This window comes from Mytilus galloprovincialis, chromosome 9 (assembly GCF_965363235.1).
Source record: "Mytilus galloprovincialis chromosome 9, xbMytGall1.hap1.1, whole genome shotgun sequence".
In the NCBI taxonomy this organism is placed as follows: domain Eukaryota; kingdom Metazoa; phylum Mollusca; class Bivalvia; order Mytilida; family Mytilidae; genus Mytilus; species Mytilus galloprovincialis.
Genome location: NC_134846.1, coordinates 71,364,016 through 71,386,458, shown reverse-complemented (window position 1 = coordinate 71,386,458; position 22,443 = coordinate 71,364,016). Strand labels below are relative to the sequence as shown.

At 30.8% G+C, this 22,443-nt stretch overlaps 1 protein-coding gene across 1 annotated transcript in view; it reads left to right on the top strand.

Annotated features, from left to right (window-relative positions):
* LOC143045826 (nucleolar RNA helicase 2-like) overlaps nt 1–22,273 on the top strand; it is a 49,191-nt gene extending 26,918 nt beyond the window's left edge. The window contains exons 10-14 of the mRNA XM_076218610.1: nt 189–413; nt 1,215–1,288; nt 1,607–1,766; nt 19,930–20,064; nt 21,565–22,273. Of these exons, the coding sequence (XP_076074725.1) occupies nt 189–413; nt 1,215–1,288; nt 1,607–1,766; nt 19,930–20,064; nt 21,565–21,897 (927 nt within the window). The 3' untranslated portion in view covers nt 21,898–22,273. The remainder of the gene's footprint in view (nt 1–188; nt 414–1,214; nt 1,289–1,606; nt 1,767–19,929; nt 20,065–21,564) is intronic.
* The last annotated feature ends 170 nt before the right edge of the window (nt 22,274–22,443 follow it).

Sequence of the window (22,443 nt, the reverse complement as noted above, 5' to 3'; positions counted from 1 at the left end):
TTTTTATATGAATTAAACAGGATTTTTCTCAATTTGTAATTGAATTTTGAATTCTTTGATAAATACCATAAGGATATAATACACAATGATAATTATTACTATTCATACAGTTACAATACAATGTTAGGATTTATACAGCACATGTTATAATATTTGTCTTTAAATTAAAAGTTCATTTGTTTTTGTAGAGTTTCCGAGACGGTAAATGTAAAGTATTGATATCTACTGATGTAGCAGCAAGAGGGTTAGACATCCCAGAAATTGACCTCGTAATACAATGTAGTCCACCTAAAGATGTAGAGTCTTACATTCACAGATCAGGTAGAACTGGACGAGCTGGACGATCAGGAATTTGTCTGTGTTTCTATAAACCCCAGGAGGAATATGATATACAGACAGTAGAAAGGAGAGCTGTAAGTTTATAGTTATTTCAATAATGAACCACACACACACAAACTTACAACATTCATAATTTTGTTTTCATTGTAAAATTATCCTGCTCTTCAGGGGATATGGTAATAGTGTCCTTTTAAAATACTACATGTATATGAATGCTTTGACTCCACAGAGACTGTTTGACAAATCATGTTTAGTTGCCCATATTGTACCACTATTTTGATTTGACAGTTTCTACTGGCGTTATTGGACTTTTAAACTTACATGCATTTACAGTAAATTAATAAAAGCTTAATGTTGCATATGCACAAAATATATTGTTATAAAAAATGTGATTCAAGTCAAAAATAAGATATGGATTTTAAAAATCAGTGATGATCAACTATTTTAAAAGAGTCATGTTCAAATGGAAACATTATTTATATTGAAAATTGCATTGTTAGAGTTCTCATGGGAAAAATTCTTGACAGATTTTTATGAAATTTATATTATAAGTTTATATCACCAATGTCTTTGCTCTTTTGAAAATAAGTCCTGATCAAATATATTTAACGATTAATGCCCCTTGGAAATATTAATAACTAAGGGAATTTATCTCGGATAGATAAAATATGTGCAGTGTGGGTGACATTCAAACTCTGATCTTATTAAATTTTACCTATCATAATATGTAGATTTAATTTCTTTAGTATTTATTAGACATACAACGGATTCAAAATGACATGTTCTTGTTAAAGATGAACTCTCATACAAGATGTTTGACAAAATCTGATAAGCATGTTATCCTGTACCTTAAATGTTTTGTTGATGCTTTACAGAATATAAAGTTTAAGAAGATAGGAGGACCAACAACAGGAGACATTATAAAAGCCTCAGCAGCTGATGCAGCAAGGTAATCTTATATTCACTATTGACTCAAGGTACTATGGTGATCTTTTCTTATCACTTGGTTGTTCTTTGAACATTATAATAAAAGACTTTTTAACTAATACCACTGTACCAAATAAATTGAAATAAGGCCAAATGTCATCAAATTTAATTTTTCGATACTGATTCAGATTTAAAAAAACAAGGGATGGCAGACACTCAAATTTATAAGTTTACGGTGGTTATAGTTTTAAGAATTTTGTGAAATGTATAAGGTATCAAAAACTTATGAATGCAAATCGCCACTGTCCATGCTATAGTAGATTAATATTGTTAATTACAGATCATTAGAACTAGTTGAAGATGAAACATTACAGTACTTCAGAGAGTCAGCACAAGCCTTGGTGGAAGAGAGAGGGGCAGTAGATGCTGTTGCTGCAGCTCTGGCTGTTATATCAGGAAGCACAAAAATTGTACCAAGATCATTATTATCTTCAAAAGAGGTTAGTACATCACTTTTGTTTGTATACAATGTTGTAGATCAAGGAGAAAGGAGTATGATTATTGTGGATTTGTTGTATTTTTCATGGTTGGAGAATATAATGGGACTTTAAGGGTTTTTATTTTTTTGACTCATACATGTAATTATTTTTCCTCTACCCATGAAATCCTGAAATATTGGTATCCCAAGAACATATATGAATCAACAGTTTTTGGTCAACATTTCCATCAATTAAAAAACAACATTTCTTACTTCATGTTGGTGTAATGGTCCCAGGATGTCATTTTACAGAAAATTTCTTTGATGCTTGTCCACCATGTGACATCCCATTATATTTATTTACATTTCTATAAATAAACTCATACAATACATATTAGGGTCATCTGTGTTGGAAGAAATCATTCAAGAGACAATTTAAGAGAAGGAAATTTGTTTGTGACCTAGCTTTTTTATGCCCCATCTAAGTTAGTAGAGGGGCATTATGTTTTCTGGTCAGCATTCGTTTGTCTGTCTGTCCCGCTTCAGGTTAAAGTTTTTGGTCAAAGTAGTTTTTGATGAAGTTGAAGTCCAATCAACTTGAAACTTAGTTCACATGTTCCCTATGAAATGATCTTTTTAATTTTAGTGCCAAATTAGAGTTTTGACCCAATTTCATAGTCTACTGAACATAGAAAATGATAGTGCGAGTGGGGCATCCATGTACTATGGACACATTCTTGTTTCTTGACTTCCCATATAGCATTTATATCTAACACCAAAATTCTATAAACAATAAATTGATGTTCTACTTTCTAGAAATATAAAATGAAGCGTACAGTTTTACTGTCTTATGGCCTTTCTTTACATTCTGCCATTGTTGTTCTTCAGAAAACAAAGCTTTCTTAAATAAAGCCATCTTTAGAACTTCTGTTGATATATATTCCAGTTGCTTATTGTAAATTCAGCAATGTATACATATTATTGTGTTATTTTGTGTATAAGTTTTGAGATCTTTTTTCATATTTTCCTTGATACTTGGTCAATTGTCAGCTGGATAAGGAGAGATTTCGATTCACATTGTATGGATACAATTATTAAAGTAGTACCAATTGAAAAAAATTGAAAATCTGTGAAAGGTTTATAGAAAATTTTAATGGAAGTGATGTCTCTTTGAAAATTGCATTTCTATAGAGCTTGATGAATTGGATAAAAATTATTGGAGCAATCAAACCCTTATGTGGCCTACATGATAATTGTCAATTTCTCAGATTTTTATACGACCTCAAAAATTGAAAATTTTTTGATCGTATATTGGGATGACGTTGGCGTCGTCGTCTGAAGACATTTGGTTTTTGCACTATAACTTTAGTATAAGTGAATAGAAATCTATGAAATTTAAACACAAGGTTTATGACCATTAAAGGAAGTTTGGGATTGATTTTGGGAGTGTTGGTCCCAACAGTTTAGGAATAAGGGGCCAAAAAGGGCCAAAAATAATAAAATTGAGAAAGGAAATGGGGAATGTGTCATAGCGACAACAACCCGACCATAGAGCAGACAACAGCCAAAGGCCACCAATGGGTCTTCAATGTAGTGAGAATTCCGGCACAGCATTTTTCTTGGTTTTCGCACAATAACTTTAGTATAAGTAAACAGAAATCTATGAATTTTTAACATAAGGTTTATGACCACAAAAGGAAGGTTGGGATTGATTTTAGTAGTTTTGGTCCCAACAGTTTAGGATTTAGGGGCCAAAAAAAGGTCCCAAATAAGCATTTTTCTTGGTTTTTGTACAATAACTTTAGTATAAGTAAATAGAAATCTATGAAATTTTAACACAAGGTTTATGACCACAAAAGAAAGGTTGGCATTGATTTTGGGAGTTTTGGTCCCAACAGTTTAGGAATTAGGAGCCAAAAGGGTCCAAAATTAAACTTTGTTTGATTTCATCAAAAAATGAATTATTGGGGTTCTTTGATATGCCAAATCTAACCATGTATTTAGATTCTTAATTTTTGGTCCTGTTTACAAATTGTTCTACATTAAGGTCCAAAGGGTCCAAAATTAAACTTAGTTTGATTTTAACAAAAATTGAATTCTTGCGCTTCTTTGGTATGCTGAATCTAAACATGTACTTAGATTTTTGATTATGGGCCCAGTTTTCAAGTTGGTCCAAATCGGGGTCCAAAATTAAACTTTGTTTGATTTCAACAAAAATACAATATATGGGGTTCTTCAATATGCTGAATCTAACCATGTATTTAGATTTTTAATATTTGGGCCCAGTTATCAAATTGGTTCACATTGAGGTCTAAAGGGTCTAAAATTAAACATTATTTGATTTCATCAAAAATTGAATTCTTGGGGTTCTATGATATGCTGAATCTTACCATGTATTTAGATTTTGGATATTGGACCATAATAGGTAAATGTCCAATTTAAAATTTTTAAGTTTTCAAGTTGAAGTTCTAAGACCACATTCATTCTGTGTCAGAAACCTATGTTGTGTCAACTATTTAATCACAATCCAAATTCAGAGCTGTATCAAGCTTAAATGTTGTGTCCATACTTGCCCCAACTGTTCAGGGTTCGACCTCTGCGGTCGTATAAAGCTGCGCCCTGCGGAGCATCTGGTTTTACTACTTTGATAGTGTGCTTTAAACACAACATTCTATTCATAGTACCAATAATAAATTCAAGAAATGATCAATGAAATTTAGTTAGATATTCAATTTACAAAATAATGTGTATGTCTAGAAAATTACATAAATTGTGCATACATCTATTCATAAAATATCAATGATATATTTCAAATAGGGGTTATCTATCTTCATACATAATTGTTGTTGAATATACCTTCAATTAGTAGTCATTCCAATGCTATGTTTAATTTTAAGTTACCACTGCAAATGAATGCAATATTTACCTGTCAGTGCTCACAGGCAATTTGATATTAATATCGTTTTTTAAAGTTTGTGTTAATAAGATTTCTTGTCGATGTTCCAGCCTTGATTATTTAGGCTACAATTTTTGTATCCATTAATTACACTTTGTGGCTTCTTGTTCCTTACAGTTTATTTTCTGAGAGTAGAAAAATAACCATTTTATAATGATGACCTACCCATACATGTCAAGTGACATGATATTCGCGTGTAATACACGCTTTTTCAACGGTTTACACGCGAGGATTTTTTCACATGGCATGTACACGCTTTTCACCACTTTACACGCAATTACACGCTTTTTCGTTCTTTTCATTTTTTGGTCGTTAGTGATAACGCTATTCTCGGGTTTTTTCCTTATTCGGCGATAAATACCGAAAAATTCGAAGTAATTGTTTGGCTGCCACATTGTTTACTTTTCTTTATGACAAACAGTAAAAGGTAAGTAGTTTGTGATTAGTTTTAACGATTTTGTGACTCTCTTTCAAATTCACTTTATAGGGGAAATGTGCACAGAAAGAGGTCACTTTCAGGGCCTATACCGTCGTCTAAAGTGCCGATTGTTAAGCCAAAACGATGTGTACGGCAAGATTCAAGATTTATAAATTATATTTTTGAGTTCGAGTTTAAATGATCAAGTGACAAGTAACTGAGTAACGCATAATTTGTGCATTCTATGTTGCAATGATAAAAAACAATACATGTGAGAGGAGAAATACAATGTAGCTATTTGAATAAGCATTTAACATGTTTATCTAATGGAAATCAAATTTATAAAACATTTTTCTTTTTCAATTTCAGTTTCAAATCTAGCCAACACGGCAACATATTTCTACTGGCCATGGGGATAAAAATATCACAGAACTGTTGGATCAGCTCTCATAGTACCAGCTTTCTTCTGATGAACTACTCAGTTTTAACCAGGCAATAGCAGTGGGAGCAATGGCAGAGATAATAGATGACATTTTACATTGCCAAAAAAACCCAAACATTATGACATTCTTTCAAATCTTGATGAAGCTAATTCAGTCAAATATCAATTCCTACTGTGGGAGAGCCTTTTCAATTATAAAGAAATTGACACTGAATTCTGATCAGAACTTGACTATGTTACATTTGTATTGTGTGCTGTTATCAAATAAATGCAACTTACTAAACTTGAAACTGGCAGTTGTTTGAATATGTGCCTAGAGGGGGTGCTTTAAAAGCAACATAACAGACCAGTGTTTAATACAATAAAAGTTCACAGTAGAATATATATTGTTTTTTATATTCACAACATTACCACATTCATATTAACAAGTCCGCATCTACGTCACGCGTTTTCACACGCTTTTTGACATATCATGTCATGTCATGACATGATTTCCCATTGTCAGAGGTTGACATGTATGGACCTACCTAAGGTAGATTGTGTTCAGTATTTTAATAAATTCTTCAGATGTTATGATTAAAAAATTTTCAGGAAAAAATCATAAAACAATATCCTGGTACAGTTACATTTCGTTTATCAAACTTATGGTTTACTTAAACAAATTGTGACTTGGATAGATAGTTGGTTTTATATATTGTTGTTTTTTTGTCTGAATATCACCTTTTTATGGAATTAAATAATTGTTATCTTTTACATGTCTGAAAAGATTATGACCTTGTCTGACATAAGATATTAAAACAAGAGTTGTCTCTCTTATTGTGATCAAATATATTTTGTTGCATGTCTAAAAATTTCCTAGTGAAGATGTCAGGGGAAAAAACTTTTTCAGAGTCTCTCTGTTAATCAACTTTTGCTATGAGAAACAATTTGTGTTGATATAAAAGTTTGTAGTTAAAGACAGTCACATAAGCTGGAAGAAATGAATTTAATTTTATCCAAATAGGAAACCATATGTCTATAATGAAGGAAAATAGTCTGCACAGGAAACATATGATGAGATCCTGTTTAATCTTTTCTGATCTGTCAAACTTTTTGTTTGCTTATACTTTGAGTTGCCAATTTAGGTATTCTAAGCAGGACAATGTGTCCATTTTTGTTGATTTTATATAAAAACATGATGCTCTAGTTTAAACCATAAAAATGCATGGTTTTTCTGTTTGATGGTAAGAACATTATAATTTGATAACGGTTATTTACTTTAAAAAATGTGAACCCTATTAAAATGATTATTGGATCATATCATTTCAAAATCGGATAAATCTTAAAAGAAAAGTCCTTCATATGTGTAATTTGTAACACTTTGTTTGTTTTTCCTTAAAATAAACCAGTGGTTCAGTTATTTTTTTTAGGTGAAAAGTCTAGGAACATTGAAATCTACAAATTAAGGCATTCATTACCTTTTAAAAATAAGGTTTGCATTCAGTGGTTAAGAAATTATTCAGAGATTGAAATTCCTCCAGCACTTGGTCACTTTTACCTTAAGAAACTGAATGTCAACCTGTGGACATAATTATGAAGCACAAGTAGGGACAGTGTGTCACAATAAAAGGTCATTTGCTCTGACTTGTACATAGAGTCAATGATGTAGTAAAATATTGTAGGTCAATGTATTACTTTGAAAACTCAAAATTAACCTACCTATGAGCAGAGTTCTTGGGATAATATCTTATTCGCCACAATGGAGTAACAAAACATACTAAAAAATTCAGTTATAAGGAAAGTGATTGTAGGTCATTCGATTTTAAACTTTAAAATGACAACAGTTGACTGTTGAAACACCATTTAGACAGCTTCAAACTAAATTTTACTGTTGTTGAATATATTTTACTCTTTTTAATAGGTTTTTTTTTGTGGAGGTTTCAATAATTCTTTCTACAATACCTGTAGGTTTTTTTTGGTAGAAAAGTTAAATCAAATATTACAAGATCTATTTATTCTTAGCTGAATAACAAGCAATTTGATTCATTTTTAATATAGTCTGATCGAGATCAAACTGCTTGACATTGAAAAGACTATTCATGCAAGTAAACAGTTTTTTTGACATTCTCATGAACAGTATGTTGACAAAACATAAGTACAAGCCTATTGATGTGATCTACTGATAATATACAGAAATTATAGATTAAACCCCCTGTGTTGGCTAATGGCCAAGTGTTTGAACAATGGCACGTAGGCGAAATTCTTCAGTAATCAATGTCATAACCTAAACATTTAAAAAATATATATAAATAGACCTTTAGCAAGATTTAATTATTTTATAAAATGCACATTGTAGCCTTTTATTCTTTGTAGTGATACTGTTAGCATTAAATTTAGAATATATGTCTAAGCATTAAATTTAAAATATTAGTTTTAAAGTATTTTCTTTGTTTTCCATTTGCTTAACAATTTTGATACCTTTTTGTGATTGTTTATCTTTTTAATCTATATCATAATTACTGCATGTCAAGGGAAACAGAATCAATAGCATAACAGATTGCATGTAGTAAATATATATAATACACAAATAAAAATTATACATTCTAAAAAAAAAAGATTAATAGTTGCAATCATTTCAGACTGAATATTGGGACGGTCTCAAGTATTGTTTTATAATTTGTTTAAAAGAATAAGTGTTTTGCACTTTACGCATTTCCTATGATAGTCTGTTCCATAAAACTGACCCAGAATAAGCAAAAGATTTTTTAAACAGTTCAGTTTTTGGCTTTGGAACTATCAAATTACCATGAGTAACACCCCTTAAAGCATAAGGATTATTAACAGATATAAGTTTGAAACTTTTGAAATAGGTACAGTGGTGCTTCTTTTCGCATACATTTAAAAAGCAATAAATATTTGTGGTATTTGATTATGTTTTCTACTGTCATAAATCCAAGTTGTTTAAATAAAGGGGCTGATGGGGGATAATGGGTCTGCATCAAGAATTAATCTTGCTGCTCTTTTTTGAAGTTTTAATATTCTTACTATCCCTTCATTTTTACATACTCCCCAAACTATACAGCAGTAATCGATGAGAGGAAGAATATACCCATTATAATATATTTTCCTAGCATTAATATCTAAAAATTTCTTTAGTTTAGAAAGAAGGTATATTCTTGATGAAATGCTAGCACAAATTTGATCAATTTGATTTTTCCAGCTAAGTGTGCTGTCAATTTTAACACCTAATAATTTCTCACATGATGAATTTTGTAGTGTTTCTGAATTTATTACTAAATTTGGTTGAAAAGATTGGGTTGATAACTTCTGACTTGTTCCAGTAACCAAACATTTTGTTTTTTTGGTATTGATGAACATATTATTCATTTTGCACCATTTGCACTCTGTCCGTCTGTATATCAATTGCTCACAGAAGAAAACATTGTGCATACAGATTATTTCCCAAGTCCAATAAAATCTACATCAGTTTACTCATTAACAAGTGTTAGTTTTTTTTTAGTTGGTTGTAGATTGATATTGCATCATCTTATCACAAATTTGAATCAATATAATGGCTATCTTATAAAACAAATTTATAGATACACCCTATTTCAGTGTCTTTCAATGGCTTTAAATATTTAGGCTTTTCAATCATTATTATTGTTATGATATAAAAAATTATCTGTTAATAAAATTAAGAATGGGATCATGGTATGTGTCCAAGAGCTTGAAACAAGTAAAAAGATCAAACTGTTCGGCTAAATACATCTATTTTTACGATCACGTCGTATCAGAGAAGGCATTAAGGTTTACCTTGTCTGTTTGTCCATGCATCTGTATGTCTCAAAATGCATTCCATTCTCTTAAATCAAGTTTTTAACAACCAAATCAAATGTAATGAAACTAAAACACAATGCTTATTACCACAAAACTAAGACCAAGTACAATTTTGGGTAGCATCACTTTTACTGTTCTTGATTAATGTCTCTTTGTGACATTGTTCAGGGCATCATCTGTGTCCCATGGATACATCCCCAATTATTATTATGTTTGTCTTAACTTTATTACTGGCATAAACGGAAACTTAAATATTAAAATTTATAATTTCAAATGTAGCCAAATCATAACAGAAATGAAATTTTATGTCAGTGCAGTTGAGCTTCTGTAGCTACTAACTTGTTGATTTTTTACGAGGTTAAATTGTGGCTTCAGCTGAAAACTAATTTGTAAAGAAGGTTTTCATAATGCAGGGACAGAATAACAATCAACTATAGCTCTATGAAGAGAAATAATCATAGTAAACCAGATCAGTCAGTCAATAGGAATAAGAATAAGGAAGTCTTTTGATATTCTAAGAACTGTGTTCTTAGCATACAAATCATTTCACACAGCTGAAGATTTTCAAGTGCTAAATATTTATGTACATATATTATACCAGAATAAATTTCCTGATACTAAAAATATGGTTAAAAGTACCAACACTTGCATCAAATATCGACTTACTTGACTTATTTTCAGGAAACTGGAACATCTTTTTATAGTTCATCTATAATTAAACTGGGAGAAAGCATAGTCTATAAATATAGAATTATATTTGTTATTGTGCGCCATGTGTTAGTAAATTCCCTTCTAGTTATTTTTACTAGTCAAATTTCCGATTTATTTATAAAAACAAATAAATATGTCTGAACACCCACATTGTTCTATATATAGAAAAGATTTGCCTTTGTTAAGTACTTATGTAATTGTAACATGACCTCATAACAGTTGACTAATGCATAGTCTGAATGAATCTTTTCATTATTCTACACTAAATCTTACGTATTTGTATTTTTGGACTGAATTGATGAACTAGATTGCAGTTTAAAAAAAGAATATATATAAATAGAATCTTATCAAAGTTTGCAAAATTCTTTTTGAATTGAAATAGATATAGTTGATATTTAGGAAAAACAGTTATATAAAAATGATCAGATTACAAAAGTCCAATTATTGTTTACATTTTATCTACATTTTGTGTTTCACCCAAAGATGGTACTCAAAGTGCGAGAAAAAATCAGAAATCCATATTTGTTTTCCAAAGTACAAAATTTATTGATTGTACTAGCTGTGCAGCCATTTAGTATTTACTTTTTCTATTAAATGAAGAAATTGATAGCTTCCTTTTCAACTGTATTTAAGGTAAACTTTTGCCACATGACCATATATGAATTTTGTTGTAATAAAACACTGGCGTTAAAACAGGAGCTGCTTCCTATTTGTGATAATTAGACAGCTGTCTGTGCAATAACATGAAAACAATTTTACAAAAATCTTTTCAAAGTTAGATATGTTGTTTCCTGTGACCAAATGACGGTCAAGTTAGATTTTCACAATTTTAGCTTACAATATATCGCTGTTGAGTTGTAGACCTTTGAGTAGCAAAAAGACTTTTGTGAAACTTGACATTTCTATTTCTGAACCCTACAAATTTATTTGTTTTACCGGATCCTGTTTGGGGGTCATAATTTGTAAATATTAATATCAAGCAGGAAAATCCTGTTTGCTGTAATTCTGACAGCCTCTTGTTTAAAATGCAACAAAATATATTCTGCTGTTTGAAGCAATCATTAGGACTTACTGTGCAATGACCCAAAATTTCAGTTCAAAACCAGCACTTGATAGAGAACAATATAATTATAGGAAAAGATTTTGCATTTTCACACCAAATATGGAAAAATTTCAAAACTCCATTGTATGTTACACATGTTTAAAAAAGTATAAAAATGAGGAAAAATCTTATACAAAAAAAATAAAAGCAGTTGAATGTGAATACTTGATTTTATCTCAGACAGCTCAAATGAGAAGCGAGGATTCACAAGCTTTTGCACTACGTCACCCACTGATGCGCAGACAGGCCCATTTTGTAACATCAACGTGCTGTCTTATACGCGAGAACTTACAAAACAACAGAATACTGTGCGATAAATGTGGTAAACTTTTTGATGATCCTTGTACTCATGCGATACTATCATGTGACTATACAGTTAATGCTCGAGATCAATTTTGGAGGAGTGTTATAGACATAAACCCGATTACATTTAGTGTTCACTTAGGAAATATGACTGTCAATAAATTGCTTAATTGTATTCTTGCCTGTGACACCGATTTTGATCTACAGAATAAAGAACGTGAACAGTTTAACTTCACGTGTGTGAACTTTATCTACAATTCTTGTAAATTGTTACAGAACCGCAACTGCTGCTAGAAGTACATAAACTATCTTCAAACTGTAATGAACATATGTAAATAATTGAACTTTTCGTCGTGATCTCGTCTTTATTGACTGTCTCTGTGTAAATCATAACTCGGGTTGTTTGTATATGATTAATTGTAATTGTCTTTGCTTTGTTTCATACTCTCCAACAGGAGGCAAATAAATTATATATAATCAGACAGCTCAAATGAGAAGCGAGGATTCACAAGCTTTATTTGAAATCTTTCATTGTAGACAAGAAGGGATATACTTCAATATATAATCAGTTTATTTATAGATGTAAAAACTGAAGAGAATCAAGATGTTTTCCTGAAAAACTTGTAAAGAAGTATTTTTATGAGAAGATTTTGTAAATATTTAAGTGCAATAGGGATTTTTCAAGCATATTCAGGAAGAGACCAAATACAAAATAAACACAATAGGTTGGTCCTTCAAGGTAGGTGTCAACTGTGGTAAAGGGGTGGACTGTGACTGATAAATAAGTGAGGTATGTTCGATAAGGGCAGTAACAGGTCACAAACAGAACCTTCAAAGAGTTGCTCCAAGGGTACTTTCTTGAATGTGCAGCATTTGTGGCATTAACCCAACATGGGGCATAGGCTTCTAAGGTCCCCATTCCAACAGGAAGTGGCTGCTATTTTTTTTACTTCCCACACAGCCATACAGATGCACCAACTAGCAATGGTCTAATTGTTTGATAGGGAAAATTTCTATAAACCAGTTAATCTTAGAGGTCATTTGTATGAAAACCTGACTTAGAGAATATAAATACTACATTACTATTTATATAGTTTTTGATAAAAAATTGAAATTGAATTGCTCTGCTTTAAGAGAACAATTTGAGATGGGTTTATATTTCTGCACATCAAAAGAGACTTGTTGTATGTGCCACATTATGAAGTACACAGGAAATCATTAAATCTATTCAAAACTTTATAAAGTCTGTACAATGTAATGTCTGGATAATCTAGACTTTGACAAATTGTATAAGGACTCTCATTTATTGTTTTGAAGTGTATGTTACCCTTTAGATGTCTTTGGTTATTTTTGTTATTTAATTTGCTGTCTCATTGACATACCAGTAAATCTTCTCTCATTACATTTATATAAAGGACTAGTTCTATTTTATCTAATTACAAACAAAATATTAGAAATATATACATGTATTTAAATTTAACTTCTTTGTAATTCTATTTATTCAAGTATATTTTTTTTGCAGTCATGAGTTTTTTGTTGACAAAACATAAGTACAATCTAGTTCATATTGTTTACTGACAATATAATAAAAGGTAGCCATGATACATACACTGATAGCTAAGCTAAAAATACTAAAAATAATTGATCTTTAGTTCTTGACCTTTTTTATGTCCTTGGTTTTTTTATATTGGGTAGTTCACTAGTTGGTTTGGTTTGCAAGGTTATAACTTGCTGATGACATTATTCTCTTTGAATGGGGGTACGTACAGATATAAAACGATCCCTTTATTTCGAAGTAAATTTCAACAATTAAAAAAATCCACTAGACAAAAAAATGTTCAAACATGAATAAAATATTTTGAATGATTTACATTGATTTCACTGTTATTGATTCTGAATGGTTCCTTTATAACTTTCGGAAAATATGGTTTATTATGTGGTTTCTGGATTATACAAAGAGAACCACTGAACCAAAGAGGTTAAAATTTACAGGAATGTTATGACTAAAAAATACAGGTCAACTTCCATTTTTTTTTTTTACTTTTATACTCCACTATTTTCATAAAAAAAAGCACTTATATATTTAGTGATGAGATGATACAGAGAGAAATTTTAATGGTGGCTTGTGGCAACATTTAAGGATCACTTCTAGGTATCTGTCTAGACTGTCGACTGCTTGGTCTGCTTGCTTTGTAGTCTGTAGTCTGTAGTCTGCATTGTTGTAGGTGTTGTCTATAATCCATATCACTCTTTGTTAATCTCCTTGACAACAGCTTTTCAGAATTCAACCAAACTTGCACTGAGTCTTCTACAGGACAATGAAATGTGTACTTGCTATTTAATTCTAATTTCAATGATTTTAGGGTTTACCAATACCAAAACACGGACTTTGACACTTGTAAATAAATGTTTTAGATGATTCATGCTCATTGAAAACAACTTGACAGTATTCTTGCACAGATTCTTCTAAGGGACATACTTTCTGCACCTGCTGTTATAATTTTTATACGACCGCAAAATTTGAAAAATTTTTCGTCGTATATTGCTATCACGTTGGCGTCGTCGTCGTCGTCGTCGTCGTCCGAATACTTTTAGTTTTCGCACTCTAACTTTAGTAAAAGTGAATAGAAATCTATGAAATTTTAACACAAGGTTAATGACCACAAAAGGAAGGTTGGGATTGATTTTGGGAGTTTTAGTCCCAACATTTTAGGAATTAGGGGCCAAAAAGGGCCCAAATAAGCATTTTCTTGGTTTTCGCACTATAACTTTAGTTTAAGTAAATAGAAATCTCTATGAAATTTTGACATAAGGTTTATGACCACAAAAGAAAGGTTGGGATTGATTTTGGGAGTTTTGGTTCCAACAGTTTAGGAATTAGGGGCCAAAAAAGGGCCCAAATAAGCATTATTCTTGGTTTTCGCACAATAACTTTAGTTTAAGTAAATAGAAATCAATGACATTTAAACACAATGTTTATGACCACAAAAGGAAGGTTGGGTTTGATTTTGGGAGTTTAGGTCCCAACAGTTTAGGAATAAGGGGCCAAAAAGGGACCCAAATAAGCATTTTTTTTTGGTTCTCGCACCATAACTTTAGTATAAGTAAATAGAAATCTATGAAATTTAAACACAAGGTTTATGACCATAAAAGAAAGGTTGGTATTGATTTTGGGAGTTTTGGTCCCAACAGTTTAGGAATAAAGGGCCCAAAGGGTCCAGATTTAAACTTTGTTTGATTTTATCAAAAATTGAATAATTGGGGTTCTTTGATATGCCGAATCTAACTGTGTATGTAGATTCTTAATTTTTGGTCCCGTTTTCAAATTGGTCTACATTAAGGTCCAAAGGGTCCAAAATTAAACTTAGTTTGATTTTAACAAAAATTGAATCCTTGGGGTTCTTTGATATGCTGAATCTAAAAATGTACTTAGATTTTTTATTATTGGCCCAGTTTTCAAGTTGGTCCAAATCTGGGTCCAAAATTAAACTTTGTTTGATTTCATCAAAAATTGAATAATTGGGGTTCTTTGATATGCCAAATCTAACTGTGTATGTAGATTCTTAATTTTTGGTCCCGTTTTCAAATTGGTTTACATTAACGTCCAAAGGGTCCAAAATTAAACTAAGTTTGATTTTAACAAAAATTAAATTCTTGGGCTTATTTGATATGCTTTATCTAAATATGTACTTTGATTTTTGATTATGGGCCCAGTTTTCAAGTTGGTCCAAATCAGGATTCCATATCAAGTATTGTGCAATAGCAAGAAATTTTCAATTGCACAGTATTGCACAATAGCAAGAAATATCTAATTGCACAATATTGTGCAATAGCAATTAATTTTCAATTGGAGTTATCTTTCTTTGTATAGAATAGTAGTTGATAATATATGTTGGAAATTTACCAGACATGACTATGATGTCATTTTCTATTTTTATTTGCCAATAACTTTATGTAAATAACTTCATTGGAAATTTGCCAATATAAAATGTTGCTGATGAAGCTTTTTTTCCTTATCTTATCTAAAATGTTTTTAGATAATGTATGTTGGACATTTGCCAGACATGACTATGATGTCATTTTCTATTTTTATTTGCCAATAACTTTATGTAAATAACTTCATTGGAAATTTGCCAATATAAAATGTTGCTGATGAAGTTTTTTTTTATTGTTTTATACAATAAACAATGTATATTCACTTTTACTACCAACCAATCTTTACCATTCAGTGATAACAAGCACTTTATTTTACATTTTAATATCTTATGATGTATTTAAAAGAGTAGTTATTGTTGCAAACTCCATTAGAAATTTGAATTGATATCAGTTTTGGAAAAAGGGAAACAGGGATGTGAAAAAAAGGGGGGGGGGGTTTAAATTTTTCTCATTTCAGATTTCATAAATAAAAAGAAAATTTCTTCAAACATTTTTTTGAGAGGATTAATATTCAACAGCATAGTGAATTGCTCAAAGGCAAAAAAAAAACTTTTAAGTTCATTAGACCACATTCATTCTGTGTCAGAAACCTATGCTGTGTCAACTATTTAATTTTAGATTTAAAAAGTTTGAAGAAATCTTTAATTGATTTGTAAAATCTTGACATTTGTTTTGTGTAAAAAAAAAACATATAATGTCAAAAATTTGATCACAATCCAAATTCAGAGCTGTATCACGCTTGAATGTTTTGTCCATACTTGCCCCAACTGTTCAGGGTTCGACCTTTGCGGTCGTATAAAGCTGCGCCCTGCGGAGCACCTGGTTTATCTGATATATTTAGGGAGTTTCTCATTCTAAAACATGGTCTTGCAATTTCTGCTTTTATATACTTATTGGAGCCTACTTTTTCATTTGCCATTCAAAAGAATCTGTCCTTTATTTTCTGAAAAATTATCCTTGAACTATTTTATATTATACAGAAAAATGATGAATCGGAATTTTAATTGTTATAGACCAAAGAAATTTCGTCATTGGTACTTAAGCTTTGAATGTTCAAATGTTTGTTTTGTTTTAATTTGAGGCTTCCAGATGCTGTATGAAATGGATTGAAATTGTCAATGACTAGTTTGTACTGGTCATGTTGGTGTATGTCTTTAAATTTGTTTTTTGCTGAATATTTCAGGTTGATAATATAAATAGAGACACAACTTGAGAAAAAAATTCTAAAATTGAAAATCTGAATAATTAATGTCATGTCTATTTAGCAACTTTTCACTTCATTAAACCATGTCACTTGAAATTTTCTTAAATTTATATAAGAACATTAGCTAGAAATTGTAATGTATACTTGTCCCGGATTGAATTATTTAAAAAAAAACTGTAAGCTCATGCTTTGTAAAATCAACCGAGCCTGTATTCAGGAAATACAATTCTTTAAAATCTAATAAGTCCTCTTATAGGTAAATGTAGATATAACTTTAAAGTAGGTCAGAACAGGTAAAACTATTTCACAAACAAGATTTTCAGAAAATCGTAGCTGGGACACTCACTGTACAGGGTGACCTGTTGTATGGTCTATTTTTAGTTGTCTATTGATTATGAGTAACATTATTATTGACTTTAATCAGACACTTGTTCCATTTCAATAAACTAAGTACCTGTATTTAATTTGTAACATAATATTATAGTACATTTATGAATTTGTTTTAAAAAAATCACAATAATTTGGAAATTTTACTTTCTTAGATAATTCATTGGCTTTTTAACTTTGGTTCAATCAAGGATTTGTATAGTTATACTTACTATATAAATCCTTGGTTCTATCTAAATGCCTATTTAAAAAAAATGATTTTTTTTATTGATTCCTTTAGATATATGTTGAATCTAATGTACAAAGTTGGAATTTTTTAAAGTTTGTTATTTTTATACACCACCATCTGGAGGGAGTGTGTCCTCATAAAAAAGGTTGGAATGTCTGTCAGCAATGCCATGGTCACAAACTTGGTTCACCTATTTGCACCAACACATTCTGCAATAAATGATTAAGTCAATATAGGGATAACATCACCAAATACAAAATGACCTCATTTCTAAGCATAATTTCTTGTATACCAACATAGTAAAATTTGAAAGATTGATTGATCTGTAATTTCTTAAAAGCCCAATCTGCACAAAAAGCTATATGTGGTGAGATATGTAATAGAGTGCAATGAAATATAATCAAGTGTCCACTTCACCTCAAATCTCTTCTCATAATGATAAGTCTGTCCTTGACCTCTTTATATCGAAATATACAACTAGTGTCAGACTTGGAAGGTTTGAATGCCTTGATATTATTGTTGCCCACTGGCTGAAGGTAGAAAAAAGGAGAACTTTAGTTGTCTATCAGATAATAGATTATTAATACCGGGAATTACAAAAAAATACTGGACAACACAGACTTCTATATCAGACATACAAACGAAAATCAATAAGGAAAACCCCCTATATAGATAAATTGTACAGGGTTATTGAAGTATTTAAGGTTGTATACTGTAGAAAAAATGTATAGCAACTAATTAAAGAACCAACTTAATTTCTCATTCTGTTAATTTTATTTCTTATTTCTAAAAATAGCTTTCGTTGGTCGGCAGAGCTGGATGCTAATTACATTTTACTTCATATTTAATGCATGACAAGTTATAATTATAGTTGGAATGTTATTTAATTCCATGGAGACATAAAAACAACCACTGTTTATTGTGTGTAGATAATGTTGGGCGTGTTCATACCTTTACTGGCTATATGGTTCCGTCATTTGTGTAGATAATGCCTAAATGGTGTAACAACAGATAGTTCTATTATAGATATGTCTGCAAAAAGTTTGCTAATCTTTAAAAACTACTTGACAATTGTTCTTATAATGCATGTGGTTTATGGCCTTGTAATGATTAGAAATTGAAGAAGGTCTGTGCAGCAAAGTACTAAATGTCCTACTATCTGTCAAAAGAATTGTGTGGCTATTTGATTTGTTGAAGGACCTCTTTGCATTTGCACAGTTTAAACATGTCTATCACAATACACACTAGCCAGAAATACAAAAAACAAGGAATACAAGCAACTGTTTTTCGTGTCGGTTTATCTAGCTAGGATATTTGTGACAGTCCATTTTATGGAATTTCACCAATGAAAAATTGGTCTCAAAAACAACAAATAACTGCTAGTTCAGATACAACTGATATCTTCACTACTGTATTGTGTGATGTCCTCAACATAGATATATGCCTAGGTGAATAAGTGATCTAAGTTGTCAACTTATGTTTCACTAGCCAGTCAACACTTAAGGGCATATGATACAGTTTTGATCCCGTATTTAAATTTTGATGAAAAATTTGCATATAGGCTATTTTTTACCTGATTAAATCAAATATGTAATAAAAAATGTACCTTCATGTGCTACTTTTTGAGTAAATTGAGGTTCAAATTTCAGATATTTCCTAAAAATAGGGATTTGTGGACGTATTTTTCCTTTCGATAGAAATACATAACTTTTTTGTTTTAAAAGATAAACACGATCTGTTTTTTGTTAAATTATTTGTAATTTATCTGTTATATAAATATTGCATAAATTTGTACATTTTATTTTTACAAATGACTCAAATTAATCACGTTTTCATGAAAATTGGTAAACATAATCTTCTTATGTAATCAAACCAAATGTCATTTTAAAAAAGAGGGGTCCATGAACTCGTTTTTAAGTTAAATCAGTTTGAATGATAAAAATCAGCCGAACACTGCATCTTTCCCGATAAGTCACCGTTTGACATCGCGAAAATACGGATTAACGTTAGCAACGTCATTACCTCCCCTGTAACTGTATCATATGCCCTTAAAGGTGTGATTTTGAATCCTGCACAGGGCAGGTGCGCTGCACTCCAATCTTCAATAACAAGGATTGTCAGATTTCCTAAAAATGGTCTTGGTTCTCTCTTGGCACTCTGGCTTCTTCCACCAATAAAAACTGGTAGCCACGAAAATAGTGTTGAAAGTGGCATTTAAAATCAATCAATCATCATAAATTGGTCATTTACAAGTGTGTCTCAATTGATGACAGACATATTTCCCTAGCTTCACAATTATTAAATGATTCTAAATATGGTTCTTAGTTTATGACACTTGTTTTGATTTATTTTGGGGGAAAAAACTTGAGACAAAAGTCTTCTTTAGCATCATATATTTTAATAGTTTTAAGAAATTCAAATAGATTAGAATATATCCATGTAGGGGAAGGAAAGGTCAAAATTGTTCCTTTCTTCTCCAGTCCACAGATAAGTAAAGGTAAAGATATAATTAATTTTCCACATTTAGGACAATTTATTGGTGTTGATTAGTAATCTGTATAGTGCATGGTGTTGTGATAGTTTGCAATCTTTTTAAAGACTATACGTCTTAATCAGTATTTTCACAATAGAATTTGAAGACGTTATTTTTACAGAGCTAACAAAATTCCACTTTCTTTCAGGGTTTCACAACATATATATTCACAACAAACATGGAAATGAGAACAATGAGTTATGTTTGGAGGGCATTAGAGAAACAGTTACCAGAGGAAATCAAAGAAAAAGCCATGCGAATGAGATTTTGTAAAGACAAAATGGTAAATATGTTCAATTTCTAATGAAATTCATGCCTTGGCAGGCTCAACATTTCTCTTTATTGTCCACAAACTGATTTCAACTGCTCTTGTATGTGATCTAAACTATCTAAAAATACTTTGTGTTGTGAAAATCTCCTTATTACCCAATGGCAAAAAAAGCAGATTGTATATTCATTATTAAATAAATGTTCAAATTCTCCTCTAGGATATGCCAATGTAATATTTTGCAAACTGCCAATGGATATTAAGAAACTATTAATGAAATAATCATCATACTGGTGTCTAACATTTATAGTGTGTTTCTATCCCAATGAAACCAATTGAGAACATGATGCACAGATCATGGACTTCAGCCACAAGGTGAAAAAAAAATGATATTGGACATTTTCCTGTCCTATATCCTTTGACATAGGATTTTGGTATATAGCAACCACTTTAGCGTTGGAGTGCAAAGCCACTAGACAATGTGCCAGTAAAAATCAAAATACATTCTGAAAGAATATTACCTGGGTATTATATTGATATTATCCTGGCCCTATATTGCATATTATACCTCTGCTTGTCACACAGAAAAAGTTTAGAAAATCAATGGTAAATGTAGGATATATTTTAGTGATTAGAGAGTTCATGAATAATGTTTTTAACAATATTTACAAAGTTAAAAATCAATTTTAATAAACAGTTCTACGAAAAACAGATAATGAAAAATGTGTTATCACAATCCAAATAAAAGATAGTAATTACATAATGTTTGTTTGCATTATTGATAAATCTATGTAGATCTATATTGACCTGGTCTGAACCACTAATCTGAACAATTTTTATCTGTGTCCTTGTTGGGTCACTAATGTCAAATATTATAGTCCTCTTCCTAGTTCAGACACACTGAAAAATTCTTTTGGTGTCAACACTGTATTTAATATATAAATGAATTAGGAGCTTAAATTGTGGTGGGGGGTTGTATAAATAAGAAATATTATAAACATAGTAGCTTAGATATCTATGTCTCTTCCAGAACTTTTAAGTTGGGCCTATGATGTGTATGCCCAACTTATAAAATTGAGAATGGAAATGGGGAATGTGTCAAAGAGACAACAAAGAGCAGAAAACAGCCATGCTTACCCATGAAGTTTAGACTGAAAGTACACTTGTTCATTATAAAATAAACTATTTAATATATATTTAAATAAGGACTTTAACCCAACATTTTGGGTTCAGTGGACATTGAAATCTTTAGTACTAGTCTCAAGTTGATCTCAATATTTTAGTTACCTTTGATTCCAAAAATTTTGTTATAGAGTAAACTTTTTGAAATATATATATTAAGTTAGGGCTTTGACCCAAGCTTTGGGGTTCAGTGAACAGATCTGTACTAATAAAAGCTACCTCCTGATAGAGAGACATATTTCTCTAATGAAAGAATAATTAATGAAGGACATGACATTTATCTAGAATATTTTACTTTTCATAAAATGATTTTGTGATACTTTATTTTTGTAGTCAAGTGTGTTTGATTTACCATCAGAGTTTGAAAGCGATGTAGCAACAAAATGGACAGATACAAATTTTGACACTTTACAAAAAGCTACGGCACTACCAGAACTTTTAGAATCAGAATCAAGTAACAAAGGATATGGTAATAGCTGGGGAGGTGGTGGCGGCGGTGGAAGAGGAGGAGGAGGGTTTAGAGGTAGAGGATCAAGAGGGGGTGGAGGCTTCGGCAGAGGTTCAAGAGGGGGAGGACGAGGAATGTCAAATGGATTCTCAGCACAGAAAAGGAGAATTGACACTTCAAATGGAGAGCCTCAAAATAAAAAAATCAGATTTGATTGATGTTAGTCAAATTAATAGAACATGTTGTAATTGTAAAATAAATTATTGTACAACCTACATGTAGTATTATTTTGTAAAGAAGATCCAAATAAATAGTGAGAAAATATATTAGAAACAATTATATAAATATTCTGCAATTTTGGGTTTTTATTTTTAAAAAGACTTTCAGAATAATGAAGAGATTAAAAGTTTTATTCACACTTTTGAATAATAAATATCAGACTAAACATAAAATTTGTTTTTGTTGTTATCATGGAAAAGGTTTTAAAGTGCAATTGTTGTTTTGAAGTCAGATAATGATTTGTTGTAACTGAATTTTTATCAAAATGTTGATATTATATTTATTTACAATATCTAATAAATACATTTCCATTTATTTTGTTTTTATCTGTTTTATCATTATACATAAAGTAACTATAGATTAGTATTTGCACCTGATCTGCAGGTAACCACCAAACAGGTGATTGTTTTGTTTGTTTCTGGGAATTTGTACACCTGTATAGAAACTTTATGATACTGTACAACAATGCACTGCACGATGATTAA